Consider the following 15673-nt stretch of genomic DNA (forward strand, 5'->3'; position numbering starts at 1 on the left):
CAAATATGATGGTCTTTGATGTAGTAGCAGTTGCGCCTTAAATAAAGGCTGCCTACGTACCCTTGGAAGGGATCAAGCCACACGTAGTTCCTATTCATTGACCATACCATAATCTGATCTTATGAATATCCTGCATTAGTAAATCAAACTAAACCAAAGCAAACTGGACCTTCTTTGGTTAGATCAGTATAGAATAAACCAAGTAAACAACGCAGGAATAATAGACTTTAAAACTTAATCAAACCTTCCTTTAAACCTTTCCAGTGCCTTTGGGTTGATCATGAACTAAATTTAGACAGGAGACTCACGGCAAAACAAATGTTTGGTCTAGTGTGTCTAGCCAAATTCATTAGAACTCCTATGGCACTGAGGTATGGCATTTCCGGACTGAATGGATCACTATCCAATCTGAGGCTTCTCACCACCATTGGGCCTGGTCAATGGGCGGGCCTGGTCCTTATTAAATCTCCTTGAGTACTCTTTCAGTGTATGCCATTTGATGCACAAGGATTCCATTATTCACGTACTCAGGTAGTAATCCCAAAAAGAACTTAATTATTGCCTAGGTCTTTCAACTGTTTGGTCGATTACCCAGAGGTTTAAATCATTCATATACACTGCTATGATTACAAATCCTTTGTTTGCAAACTTCTTGATAAAAATACATAGACTGATCGGATCGTTTTTATAGCCTTCTCTGATGAGATATTCGCTTAACCGGTTATACCACATACGTCCGCTTTGTTTCAGTCCATATAAGGATTTGTCCAGCCTTATGCAGTGCTGTTCTCGAGAATCTTTCTTATCTTTGAGCTCAATACCCTCTGGTAATCTCATATATTATCCAATGGACTTATATAAATATGCAGGCATTACATCCATTAGCCGCAAATCTTTCTCTTTTATATAGCCAGACTTAGCAAAGATTTAAATGTCTTAGCATCCACCACAGGGGAGTATATCTCCTCTATTTCTGGTCTTTGTGTGAATCCTTGTGCGACAAGCCGTGTCTGATATATTACGCTTTCACTATGTTTATTTCACACTATCACAAAGACTCATTTGTCCCACTGGCTTTACATTGAATGGTGTCCTTTGTATTGGACCAAACACATTCTTCTTCTTAATGATTCTTAGCTCCACGTTTTATGGTCTTGTACCATTTTAATCAATCATGTCTTTGAGTGCACTCTAGTATAGACGTGGGCTCCTGATCCTCATTCATTTCAGTTGCTACCTTGTGCGCAAATATTTTATCATTGATGTCGACATCTTTTCGGTTCCATTGTATTCTAGACATGATATAGTTTATAGAGATCTCTTTACACCTTCAGGACCTTGAGGTTTGGCGTCCCAAACCTCATTGATTGGTACCTTAGGGTTATGTCTATTAGCCGGCCATGTCTATGGTTTCTTGAACCTTCTCGGTTTCCCTTGCACCTTTCTTTGATTTCCGAGGGTTCTTGTCTTTGGAACCTTTTGGGTCTACCACGTTTCTTACGTGTTGTAGCCTCTGTAGCAACTTGATTGTGTTCCTTGTGAACATCAATACGTACTGGTGCATTACAAGCTGGTATGTACGATTTTGTTACTCTCTTTGGGTCATTATAGGAATCTTGGCAATTGTTTTAGCTAGCTTTTGCAGATATATAGTCTTTTGGATCTCTGATGGAGTCCGAGGATCTTGCTATGTGAAGGATGTTTGATTCCATGTAAGTTCTTTGACCAGCTTGTTAGTCTCTCCACCCAGTGTTGGGAAAACGGATTCATTGAGATGACAATCCTTGTATATGGCCTTTGGCTCGAGATACTTAATGATGGTGGGAGAATCATTTTTAACGTATATTCCCATCCCCTTTTGAGGTCCTATTATCTGCTCTCTGTGGTGGTGCAATGGGTACATAGACTGAACACCCAAATGTCTTAAGATGGGAAACGTCTGCTCATGACCCGTTAGCAATTGGGATGGGGAATATCTATGCTCACTAGAATGGCCTGATGCGTATAAGCTCTTGTTGCATGTAATATTGCGTGTCCCCAATCAGCTATTGTGAGTTCAAGTATGGACATGTGCCACGGGGTATACTACTCTCCCCCTCATGGACATACTGTAGCCATAAAACGCTTGGGACATAATTTACCAGCATTATCTAGACATATAGTCTTAAGTATGTGGGCTCACAGACTTATGGTCTGGGCCAGCAATCTAGCAAACACCAAGTTTCTAGTTGCTTTGACTGGTGATGGCCTTAGTATGAGTTTCCCTTGAGTACATGCTATACACGTGAGGTCCTTAAGGGGTGTGCCCTTTTGATTTTAATATCAGCTTTACGAATCATGTTAGGAGGTTGACCAAGCCGGTCATGCCATTAGTGAATCTCTTAGTAAACCCTTTTGTTTACTGTATTAGCCTTTATCATATTGACCTTGGCATAGTAAAGGTCTATGACGCGGGTATAGTCTCTAAGACCTTCTCATGGTCTTGGGTGCTCTTAGTAATATATGGGAATCCTTTGTTCCCTTCACCCTAAGTTTCAATGTGGAAACCATTCAAACACATTTCTTTGAAACTCAACAAGCCCCTTTGGGCTGGGTGAATATGAAGCATCTGAGGATGCGTGCCCTTGGGAATATGGGCCTGCCATGGGCCTGCCATGGGCCTGCCCTTAGCCTTCACTAAATTTAGCTATACCCGCAATTTGGCTAATGAACCATGTCTTTAGATATTTCGTTTATTGAATTCTCATAGTCATCTATCTCATGGTCGAAATCTTCTTCACCATCGTGATGAACTAAATGAGCTTCTAGATTCTTTTCAAACTCTCTTGATAGAGATCAACGAGATGCTTAGGTGTCATGCACGTCTTAGTCCAATGGTTTCCCCATTCCTCATCAGTGGCAAACAAGTTTATTTGAGTGTTGTGGTTTGGGTATACCGTGGCCTACCTCGATTATGACCAAAGTCGGGTCGGTGGCCTTAACCATATGAATAGTTTCCTTGATCATATAAATTATAATTTCCACTTCTACCACGTTCATTCCATTTACCATGACTGTGGCCATGATACTTATCTCTTTAGACGTGGTTAGACTCTTTAGTCTCTTTAGGCTCTTTAGGCTCTTCAGCCCAACGGGCTTCTGATAATGGGGTAGGACCAGGAGGTCTCATTTCACTATTTGTAACTCATTGTTTTGCTCAGCAAGTATCATATCAGAATCAATGTTCTCATCAAGGTTTCTCCAAAGCCTCACTCCTTAGCACTCTCTACAGAGGAGTCCTCCCCAAAAACAAGAGTTTAGACTTGCATATGTGGTAAAAACCTTTTTCACGATATTGTTGCTGAGGCAATATATTGTTTGTGTGAAAGGTCGAGAATGCTTTCTCTAGCAAGTCTTTCTCTAGCAAGTCATTCTCAGTAACTTCCTCACCACGGAATCTCAGTATTGACACTATTTTAAATAGTGCTGAGTTATACTCATTCATGGATTTGAATTCCTGGAATCTGAGATTCTTCCGATCAAATCGGGCTTTTGGGTAATAGCACCGTTCTTTGGTGGTTATATTGAATTTTTTTTTTTTTTTTTTTTTTTTTTTTTCAACTCTGTCCTGAGGTCCAGATGATTCTTAATAGTGAGGTACTGATTTTGAGACTCTCATTGAGGTGATGGCGTATGTCAGTAATAGCCTTATATCTTTCTCTTCTGGTGACATTGTTTCCTTCCATAATAGATTCACCAAGCCCTTTTTCCTTTAGGACAATCTCAGTGTCCAAAGCCTATTTTAAATAATTGTCACCAGAGGCATTGAGTGCCGTGTATTCATAATAGTTGATTTCTGATATCTATAATATATAGAGTTAAATGAGAACTCATGTAATCGGTTAGACCAAGTCATGCGGTATTTAAGACCGAGCCATGCTTGTCTTCAGCAAGTGTTTTCTAAACAATCATGTTATATATATATGGATGAAATCAACCCTAGAAGATTGATTTAGTATGCAACAACCAAACAATCGGATCATACTAGATTAGGATATTAGGATTTCGCGGTTAAGTTTTAGGGTTTTAGCATCCGCGATTTATAGTACTAGGGTTTTTTCAAGGGTTTCGGTTTTATGTGTGGAACTTTCTATTTATGGAAACTTTTCTTATATGGAAACTTTCTATTTCTCATCTAGAAAGAAATCCTAAACAAACGTGTACTTTAGGGTTTTGGAATATTTCCTTATGAAGGAGTTTCCTATTTTGGTAACTTTCCATTTTGGGAAACTTGCTATTTTAGGGAACCTTTTATTTTGGGAAACTTGCTATTTTACGAAACTTTCTATTTCTGGAAACTTTCCTTATATGGAACTTTCTATTTATGGAGATTTTCTATTTATGGAAACTTTCTATTTCTGGAAACTTTCCTTATATGGGAAACTTGATCCTAAACCGTGACTTAGGGTTTATTAAACCGGTTTAACCTAGGATTTAGGGTTTCGGTTTACTTTCGGTTTAACCTAGGGTTTATATTAAAACATTCAATCTATCATGCCATTAAACATCTTTCCATTCACTAACTTCTCAATTAATTCTCCAAACAAAAATCATAAATCAAATCACATGTGCCAATTTTCATCCAATTTTATTTTATCAAACTTTAATTGGATCATGTATATAAAGCATAATAAATAAATAGCACTTATCTTAATTGGAGAAGTGAAACAGAGACCCGAGATCTGATACGGAGATTGGAAATATTGGGACTTCCTACAAAATCTCAATATATATAATCCTGATTCCTGAGAAACTCAAAATTTTGCTCATAGAAACATGGCTATTACATTAGTAAAAAAAATAAAAAAAATAGGGTTTCTGTAATATACTGCATAAAACAGTTCAGAATCAATAACATATAATCCGTGCATAAATCGTACAAAAATATAGACATGATTGATAATAAATAATCCGTGCAAAATTTGTGCAAATCTACAGACAGAATTGACAACAGATAATCTGTGCAAAATTCGTGCAGAAATACAGACAAAATTGATAACATATAATCTGTGCAAAATTCGTGCAAAACTACAGACAGAATTGACAACAGATAATCTGTGCAAAATTCGTGCAGAAATACAGACAAAATTGATAACATATAATCCGTACAAAATTCGTGCAAAACTACAGACAGAATAGATAACAGATCATCTGTGCAAAATTCGTGCAGAAATACAGACAGGATTGATAACAGATAATCCGTGCAAAATTCGTGCAGAAACAAATATGAACAGAAAACTTATCTCGATAGAGTTTAAAATTTTGTTTGCAGAGACAGCTAGGGTTTTGGTTTTTGTGAGAGAGATTTAGGGTTTCGGGATTTTTTAATTTTTTAGGGTAAGAGGCTATCGTGCTGATAACGTGTTGTGAACTGTGTTTTTCATTAATAGAATAAGGGATATATATACAAGGATAATAGCATGATACAGAGAATAAGGTAAAACCCTAATGGGCCATGGGCCGGTTATGGAGTCCATCCATATGGTTTATAACAAAATTTTAATTTTTAAATAGTGTAAAATAAAAAAAAAATAAGAAAGGTACTCAATTAATTTGAAAGAAAATTGTATCTTTTTTTAGTTGTAACTATTTTATAATGTCATTTTATGTAATTGATTGCTTACTAATTTTAGTTTAAAGTTATATATAGTAGACAAATCTAAAATTCTAAACAAAGTAAATTATGTGACATAAATACATCTACAGATCTAGACAAAGTAATTTTATGACAAAAATACGTCTAAAGATCTACACAAAGTAAATTCAATATTCATATAACAAAACATTTTTTTTCTTCAAAATAATGTTTTACTTAAAAGTTAAATCCAAACGATATTTAAAAAAAAAAAAATTTATTTTCAGTTTAAATTAGTAACTTGATTTTTTTTTTAATCTAATATTTCGGTTGCAAAAGAGTAAGAAACAATTTCATGAAGAGTATTATACACAGAAAAGAAAAGCTGGTTTTCATATTTTCAAATTTTCAATAGGTTATTTTTTGGCGATTTAAAAAATATAGTGGATTCCTGTAGGAAATCACCCAACAATAAAAACTAATTTGTACATATAGATCTATAGTTCAATAACACTAGATTTTATAAAAATCATGAATCAACAACACAAGATTTGTTATCTTAACAAAAATCATTCCAGATATTTGATTGAAACAGTAAATTCACCTCATATTGATTAACAAAAAAATCACATTTACTTAAACAGTAATATGTATAGACAATTCTTCGTAAAATAGTTTTAACACTATATATTTCACTTTTGTTTTCTATATGCAAATACATATATATTTTAGTAAAATCAAAAACAAAATTCGAGGATGGAAGCAATAAGACCTATGCTCGTGGCAATACTCGTGTTATCATGTGTGTTTATGAATATCATGAAGGTGGAAGCTCAAAAAGAAATTGGATATCCAGCAATAGGACGTGATGGTGCACATGGATGTAGTCCTAAATATCCTTCAGTACCATGTCGACCAAAACAACCAGAGAATCCGTACAAGCGAGGATGTGAGAAAATTACAAGATGTAAACGCGATGGCGATGGCGATAAGCAAGCAGCTCTTCTGAATCCTCAAAAAGTACTAGATGTAGTCGCGGTGATGACAAAGGCCAAGCAGCTCTTCTGAACAATATATGATTAAAGATTATAGATATGCTATAATCATATGAAACTAATGCAATTCTACGATCATTAATGAATAAATCTATGATTTTGTATTTCTTTAATTCACTTTGGTCTCCTATATATCTACTGTTATGATCAAGAAATGCATAACCGAGAAAAATGGCTTTCTTCGCCATATAAATTGATGTTGTTTTACTTCCATTTGGTATCTGACTATCTGAGTCAACATCTATTAACGAATGGACTCGCAACATTTAGATCAATGTGAATTTTGTCTAATTGTTATAGTTTGTGTTGTTTTTTTTTTGTTTTTGTAAAAACAATTTTTCTATTGTAATAGGTATGGAAACTTTACCTTGAATATATATATATATATATAATGAAACATAGAATAAAGAAATTTATTTTTCTTTTAATTAATATATATGGATAAATAAAGACAAATGATATTTAATTTTTTCCAATAGATAAACCAATAATTTCATGGCCTAAACTACTGCATCCTTTTCCAAAAAAATATAGACAAAGTAAATCCATTTTGTAAGACTCCCCCAGAAAGAATACTGATTTAAAATATATACACATATAAACACTAATATGTATGGATTTTATTCACTATGAATACTAAGGATTGGAAGTCCTCTTTAAGAAAAACAAAGAATGACACATGGATTTTTTTAATAGACCATCCAATATATATTTAAGACACATTTACAACTAAAGATTAGATATTTATGACAAGTATATTCACTTCTAAACAAAAAAAAAAAAATACTTAAACCACTAATATGTATAGATCCTTCATAAGATTGATCCACTATAAATACAACGGACTGAACCTTTTTATTGTTAGTTCACAAAAACAAAAATTTAAATCATGAGTAACTTGAGAGGAACTAATAGGTTTATACTCGTGGCAATACTCGTCTCATTTGTGTTTTTAAGCATCATGAATGCTGAAGCCGGTAAAGAAATTGGATATCCAAAAAAGACATTTGGTGAAGACCGAACGAATCCGTACACACCAATAATAATACGAGGATGTGATCCTAAATATCCTCAAACGTGCCTACCAAAACAACCAGCGAATCCGTACCGGCGAGGATGTTCAAAAATTACAAGATGTCAGCGTGACGGTGGTCGATAAACTTTTTCGAACTATATGTAACAATTAATGTTATACAAAAAGTCAATAATCATTAAACGAATAATTATCTGGTTTGCAATTCTTTTGGTTTTTTTTTTTTTGTCAAAGTATATATGGTTGCATTTCCTTAATTTCTATTAAGAGTAATATTACTAAATGGCCAACTTTCAGAGAGAATTTGAGAAACTAACGTTTAACCAAGTTAAAAAGAGTCATCTATCAAAGAAACGTTTAAGTTTTTTTTTTTTTTTTTTTTTTGGAAACGTTTAAGTTTCTTTGATAGATAACTCTTTTTAATATGTTTAAAAATAATACTGTCTTCTACTGAATAAAAAAATGAGAGACATATACGTGTAACGAAGGACGATTTGGCTTAATTAAGGATAAATTTTTCATAAATAGTTGGTGTATTTTTATGGAATTTTTCTCTCATATTTTTCATGCATGATTAGTTACTTTTTTTTTTTCTCTTTTAATGTTAGTTAATCGATATTCTCTTATATTTATCATATATGTATACTAGTACCATTAAATTTTTTATTTTTTTTGGAGCACCGTTAAAATCAAGAGATGTATATCTGAGAAAATTGATCTTCGTCGTCAAAATACAACTGTGATCAATTGTTTTCAAGTTCAAAGTCAATCTTTGATGATAAATGCAAATATAAAATCATTATAATTTTCTTTAGTCTAGATATAATTTTGCATCAACAAAAAAAATCTCTGAAATGTTGATTTACATTTTAGTGATGGATGAATTTTCCCCTTTTCGTCAAATGTTTAATAAATCATCTATTAACAAATTATGGTTGTTATATTGTCAGTTTTACTGATTATTTTTCTAGTATGAAATAAGTGACCAATAAGAAACATTAATTCAATCACATAATATTTTTCGGAAGTTAGAAAATTCATAGTCTACCACACTTATTTCGTGATACATACAACAGAAGAAACTTATCCATAATGTTGTTTTGGGTTTTTCATTATCTCCTCTTAAAATACGGTAACAAAAAGCAAAACGCGTTTAACACAAAAACAAAAATTTCCCAAAAGAACCTTTATGCCCTAATCTTGATTAAATAGCTCTACACGCCTCTTGATCATCTCTTCTCATCAAATTCACAAATTCGATTTTCCTTTTTCTCTTCCTCCTCCTCCTCCTCTCGGAATCTTCCTTAAAGTTTCCACCTTTCACCACCGGAAAACATCCCGACAAATCCTCGTCGGAAAATTTCACCTCTCTGTAATCTTTAAACTCCGGTGACGTTTGTGAATGGTGGAAACTAATCCGATAGGTGATAATCTTAAGCTCACCCTTTCAACAAAAAGGGCGAGCTTTTACATCATCCCTCTCTCTTCAGACTCTGTTTTCGCTTTCGGTTCTTGCAAAGAAGGCTGGTACTTCCGTTGCATTGGCCTCGACCCGTGAAATCATCATCATCATCATCATCGTCTCCGATCTAATTTTCAATTTTGAATTTCTGGGTTTTTGAAAAGATGTTGCTTTACAAGAAGAAGAATAATCAGATTGTTAAAGGAAACAGAATCTTGATCAGCGTTACGTTTCTTGGTAGTGCTGGTCCGATCCGGTTCGTTGCTAATGAAAGTGATCTTGTTGCAGCTGTGATTGATACTGCTTTGAAATGTTATGCTCGTGAAGGTCGTCTTCCGATTCTTGGTTCTGATTTCAACGATTTTGTTTTTTATTGTCCTATGGTTGGACCTGCAGGTGAGTTCATAATTACCAAAGTTTTGATTTTTATACACTTCTCTTCTGTTTTGTGATTATATAAAGATTGGTTTGTTGTAGCTTTGAGTCCGTGGGAAGCAATTGGGTCGGTGGGAGTGAGGAACTTTATGTTGTGTAAGAAACCAGAGGAGAAGAAGGTTGAGGGAGACAATGGAAGATCGAATTTTCCGAATAATGGAGCTAGGAAAGGATCTGGTGGAAGTTTTAAGGCTTGGATTAATAAATCTTTTAGTCTTAAAGTGACTACCCATTAGAGACATATATGTGTGTCTTCTTTGTTTCTTTGAATGCTCTCATGTTTGGTTTGTGTCTTTGTTCTTTGATTTATCTTATTTTTGAACTTTTGATTTGTTTTTGTTTCTTATGATGGTTTCAGGAAATAAAAGTTTCAAGTTCTTTGGCTTTAGATTTTGGTATTTGTTCTCCAATGGAGTTTTCTTTTTGTTTACAAAAATAGTTAAGAACTTTAGATTACCAGAAATGTGAAAATTGCATTGCTTAAAATTAGTTAATAACTTTAGATTACAAAAAATGTGAAAAGTTCATGGTCCTATTCTTTTAGTATATTCGACTTTGCAAGTGGTTCAGAGACGACAGCATGTGGAATTGTTGTTGGAGAGATTTGATCATTTTCTTCTCCAGGAGTAACTTTATTGGTTATTGTTTTCTATATTATCTATAGACAGGTAGTTAATATATCTCTTGGAGTAACAAAACAACTACTTTCACGTTAGGAATAAAATCTATATTACAAAAACATGACATATCCCTTAATTTTTAAAATATCATCCGGTTGATATTCCTCTAATACAAAATTTATAACTAGTAATATTTTAGAGCATAAATCACACATTTGGTTTATATAGAAGTAAAAAATGTACAAATATTGAACTCGGATGTGAGTGTGACCTTACATAGTTACATGTGAATACATTATCCAAATAGATTTGGTCGGTTTATGGCGTGTGATCTCGATCCTTTTTCTTAACTCTTGAAAACCTCATGAGGCATCTACTTCGAAATTTAAATGATCTAATTTGGGTTTTCAACAAGTTTATTTGCCTCAACCAAAAGTCACTCCAAAAAACAAAAGACCAACATATAAGACAACTTGTTGTAGGGTTGTAGCAAAATTAATGACGAGTTCATAAACGAACATTGACCATTTCATTTTTGGACGGTGGTATCGTAATAAATTAATAAAAACGAATAAAAAAAATCATGAATATCGGAGTTAACTAGAAGATTTCAAGAAGAAATCCAATGGATGAAAAGGTGCTATTCAATGTGATTATCTACTAGTTTCTATTCAACTAATTAAGCTTAAAACCCATAAATAGCTAGCTCAAATACAATGCTTGCGAGTTGCGACTAATATAAATTGATATACTCAAACTAGGGTTTACAAAAGACGGAAATTATAAATGAAACATCAAACATGGATGAGTGATATACACTCAAAGTACACTTAGTTCATAATTATTTACTGATATGCATGTGATTGGTATGTTAAAGATAATATTAGTAATTTAATGTAAAGTTTAAGGTTCCATTCATTTTTCTCATATGCATGTGATTCGGAGGATCCGAGGAAGTTGAGTCCATACATTACATATAAATTTTCTTGGCTTTAGAGATCACAGATTATCAAGCATATATTAGTATATCCCAAGTTCTTAAGGTACAAACATGAAGAATCTTTTAGTAGCTTAAGATCTTTCCAAAAATCGTTTTACACGATATATCTGACTTTTAATCAATTTCAGGTGCTTTGTGATTTATTAATTATTTTTTCTTGCTCTATTTATAGAAGCAAGTGTGGAGTTCTTAATTTCATGTGAATTAGAGTTAACCAAATATGAGTATAATCTCTGATCTCACTGAAAAACCCATTGATAAACTGAAGGTTCTAGAGGATTTAACATCAAATGTAACGCAGTTACAAGACAATGTATTGGAGGAAATGATAAATTGATGAGAGTAAATAACACAAAAGTGTTTAGGAAGAATTATAATAGACTCTCATGAGAATAAAGATACAAAGTACATTCTCTTATATAGAGATGGAATAAATCTAAGTTCTCTAAATTAAGATAAACTTAAATGTAAATAATATATGTAGAGATAATGCTAAATTTCCTAAACTTCGATATTGACAAATCCACAATCTTTCCATAATCTTATCTTGATCTTGGTTCGTATCTCCGTCGATCTCGATTCGGTTTGGGTCGATCTCATCGATCTCCCAATACCCCCCGGCAAGCTCATACGTGGTAACATGTGTGAGATTGGACAAATCTTCAGAATAACGGCTTTATACTCGGCCGTCGGGTCATCGTCGACGTTTATACCCGGTCGTAGGGTTCAAAGCGGCTACAATACCCAGCCGTTAGGTCATCGACGTTTATACCCGGTCGTGGGGCGTTTAAACCCTACCGTAGGGTCAAATTAGTGGAAAATACATCTTTCGTAGTTGTGTATTTCCATCGATTTTAAATCATAAGTGTTGGTCGCTCTTCGAACATCTTGTTCATGAAGAAACTTGTGTCGGATTCAAATTTGTCACCGCCGGATCAGCATCGTATCACGTCGGAGTCATCAAAAGCCTCGTGGCCCACATCTAGTATAAACGCCATCATCATCTTCTTGTTATTAAGAACGTGATGATAGTCGAATCATCTTCATAGAGACCACATAATGGCCAGTTTCTTCTCTCTCATAAGAAAACACAATTACATGTTCTCTTCTTCTTCTTCTTCTTTTTTTTTTTTTTTTTTTTTTTTTTTTAACAATCGATGGGAGTAAGAGAAGTCTTGCTACTTGTAATTGCAAGACAAATAAGAAGTCTCCAACGAAAAGAAACGCTGGGGATAGGTCAAAGAAAAGAAGCTGAAATCGATAGAAAAAAGAAATTGGGACGGTCAAACATTTTTTTTTTTCTTTTTTTTTTTCATAACTACGGAAACAAAAAAAACCTTAACCCAAAGAAATCGGATCAAGGCTCTGATACCATGATAAATTGATGAGAGTAAATAACACAAAAGTGTTTAGGAAAAATTATAATAGACTCTCATGAGAATAAAGATACAAAGTACATTCTCTTATATAGAGATGGAATAAATCTAAGTTCTCTAAATTAAGATAAACTTAAATGTAAATAATATATGTAGAGATAATGCTAAATTTCTTAAACTTCGATATTGACAAATCCACAATCTTTCCATAATCTTATCTTGATCTTGGTTCGTATCTCCGTCGATCTCGATTCGGTTTGGGTCGATCTCATCGATCTCCCAATAGGAAATACTCACACTTAACGCAAACACAAATTATCTCCAAAGCTTCTTCCGTGGAAGATTTGATAAAGAGATTTTCAAGAAGAACGTACCAGTGGTGACTTATGACGATGTTAAGCTATAAATCGAACGTGTAGTGAATGGAGAGCCCTCGAATGTCATTTCAGCCCAGCCTATAACCGGTTTCGTACTAAGGTAAAACAAGAGGTTCATGTCATGGTTTCTTTCTTATATATGTATTGCGAGTACAAGACCTAAGGTCATTATTGTTTTACGTTGCATGTTATCATATATTGTGTTATCGTTTTGTAAATTTCAAATGTGAAAATTTCAAAGCCTAATTCCTAAAATGTTGATTGTAGTTCGGGAACTTCAGGGGGAGCACAAAAGATGATGCCATGGAATGAAAAATATTTAGATTCTTGTATGATCTTCGGATGCATGTTATAAGCAAGTAAGTCCGATCCATATATATATATATATATAAACGAAAACTCATGAATGATATATATTACTTATAAAATAAATAAATAAAATCATTAATTCTTGTTCTTTAATTTCTAGTAATGTGAAAAATGTGGAGAAAGGAAAGGCGATGATGTTTTACTTCACTAAACTCGAATCCATCACTCCCTCTGGCTTGCCCGCTCGCGTCGCAAGTAGTAGCTATTTAAAGAGCAACTATTTCAAGAACCGTCCATCGAACTGGTATTACACGTACACCAGTCCAGATGAACTCACTCTATGTCCAGACAACAAACAAAATCTCTACTGCCATTTGCTTTGTGGTCTAGTTCAAAGAAACGAGGTTACAAGAATGGGTTCCATCTTCGCCTCAGTCATGGTCCGAGCAATAAAGTTTCTTGAAGATTCATAGAAGGAGTTGTGGTCAAACATACGATCGGGGCAGCTCAGCGAGTGGATCACGGACATAGGTTGTCGAGATTCCGTGTCTCTAGTTCTTGGTGGGCCTCAACCTTAAGTGGCAAACACCATTGAAAAAATATGCAACCAAAAATGTTGGAAAGGTATAGTAACAAGACTTTGGCCAAAAGCTAAATATATTGAAACTATTGTTACTGGTTCGATGGTGCAGTATGTTCCCACATTGAACTATTACTCTAATGATATGTTACCTCTCATTTCAACAATCTACGCTTCTTCGGAGACTCAATTCGGGTTAAATCTCAATCCTATGTGCAAGCCTGAAGATGTATCGTACACGTTCATGCCAAACGTGTCCTACTTCGAGTTCATACCTGTGGATGGAGACAAGAACAATGTTGTTGACCTTGCTGATGTCAAACTCGGATGTTCTTATGAAGCTGTGGTTACAAATTTCAGGTAATAAATGATAAAACATTATGAATATTAAAAACCATGAAATTAATTAATTCTATTATTTGATGTTGTGAATGTGAATGTTTTTCTTGCTCTTTCTTGCTTCAGGCTTGTATAGAATAAGAGTTGGAGATATTCTAGTGGTAACTGGTTTCCACAACAAAGCACCTCAGTTTAGGTTTATAAGAAGAGACAACGTGGTTTTAAGCATTGACTTGGACAAAACTAACGAGGATGATCTGTTTAAGGCCGTGAATCGCGGAAAACTCACTCTCGACTCATCAGATCTCATGCTAGCTATGCTGATATCTCCACTGTCCCGGGTCACTACGTAGTTTATTGGGAAGTAAAGGACAAAAACAAAGACAAGAAGAGCAAGAAGCACATAGAGCTCAAACAAGAGACATTCTCGGAGTGTTGTTTACTAATGGAGGATTCACTTGACGAGGTTTACAAGAATTGTCGGTTTAAGGAGGAATGTAGGACCATTGGAGATCAAAGTGGTGCGTCAAGGGACATTTGATTCTCTCATGGATTTCTTCATCTCACAAGGTGCTTCTATTGGCCAATACAAGACTCCGAGGTGCATTAAATCTGCAAAAGCCTTGGAGGTAATAGAGAAAATGTGGTAGCCACTAGCCACATTCTTCAGTACCGGATAGATTAAAATGTTTTTTAGTTTTGAATAAAATATGCATGTGCGTTAGTGCGTAATGCGTATGCTAGCAATCAAATTGGGCCATACAACAGTTTTTAGCCTAATTTGAACAAAATTAAATTAATCGTATAAGCGATAAAAGATCTCACAGGACAGGATCATTATTTTCTTTGTGAGAGACAAAATTTCCAATTGTAGACATGCAAACAAGTAAATATGATAGCAAATTCGCATGTTATAATCACGTCGTGTTCACGTACTAATTAAATTTAATTAATTTGTCACAAAACGTAAGTAGTGATGAAGATAGACAATTAACCACATGCATGGTTTTGTAATTTTGTTATTTAGCCCTTTAATATCGTTGACTTTATGAGAGAGTATTTGTTTGACTATTGCACGAAGTCACGAACTTCTCCACCGATTACCACCACCGCCACCGGCGCTACTTTCCATTTTTCTTTTTTTCTTTGGTTTGAAATCTTTTTTTAAAAAAAAAATTGAAATTTGTTTATCATGGATTTTCTAATAAATGGTCCATCTTTTTAAAAAATAAACGTATAATTTAAAATATTTTTCTGGTCATTATATAAATTACACATATATGAAAAGGATTTGGACTAAGGCTGGATATTCTTATTTATCCAGATTCGAATCCAGAAAATTCGTATACATAATACAACCAACACTTACCAAAATCCAGTTATTATTGTTGGCAAGTATATATTATCGACTAGAAGCATCATATAATTTCGTTATTCCGAGTATAGTAAATACTACTATTGTTTCTTAATTTG

The 15673-nt window shown here is 34.1% G+C and overlaps 4 protein-coding genes across 4 annotated transcripts; all 4 read left to right on the forward strand.

The window, feature by feature from the left end:
- The first annotated feature begins 5942 nt into the window (after positions 1–5942).
- Positions 5943–6965, forward strand: LOC9329329 (protein RALF-like 2). Its single transcript, XM_021014308.1, has one exon. The coding sequence runs from the start codon at positions 6371–6373 to the stop codon at positions 6680–6682; it is 312 nt and encodes a 103-aa protein (XP_020869967.1). The 5' UTR covers positions 5943–6370; the 3' UTR covers positions 6683–6965.
- A 185-nt stretch (positions 6966–7150) lies between these two features.
- LOC110225187 (protein RALF-like 3) lies at positions 7151–7907 on the forward strand. The gene has a single exon (XM_021014236.1). The coding sequence runs from the start codon at positions 7559–7561 to the stop codon at positions 7826–7828; it is 270 nt and encodes an 89-aa protein (XP_020869895.1). The 5' UTR covers positions 7151–7558; the 3' UTR covers positions 7829–7907.
- A 979-nt stretch (positions 7908–8886) lies between these two features.
- LOC9326628 lies at positions 8887–9989 on the forward strand. Its single transcript, XM_002890520.2, has 2 exons — positions 8887–9560; positions 9642–9989. Exons 1-2 carry the CDS (start codon positions 9329–9331, stop codon positions 9833–9835), a joined length of 426 nt encoding a protein of 141 aa, XP_002890566.1. The 5' UTR covers positions 8887–9328; the 3' UTR covers positions 9836–9989.
- Positions 9990–11404: 1415 nt separating this feature from the next.
- Positions 11405–15316, forward strand: LOC9326629 (4-substituted benzoates-glutamate ligase GH3.12). Its single transcript, XM_021011014.1, is given in 8 exon segments — positions 11405–11539; positions 12880–13072; positions 13240–13292; positions 13295–13331; positions 13442–14218; positions 14322–14509; positions 14512–14695; positions 14697–15316. Coding segments are annotated over 8 exon segments (1716 nt in total). The 5' UTR covers positions 11405–11439; the 3' UTR covers positions 14881–15316.
- Positions 15317–15673: the final 357 nt, after the last annotated feature.

This window comes from Arabidopsis lyrata (genome assembly GCF_000004255.2).
Source record: "Arabidopsis lyrata subsp. lyrata unplaced genomic scaffold ARALYscaffold_1, whole genome shotgun sequence".
Taxonomy (NCBI): Eukaryota; Viridiplantae; Streptophyta; class Magnoliopsida; order Brassicales; family Brassicaceae; genus Arabidopsis; species Arabidopsis lyrata.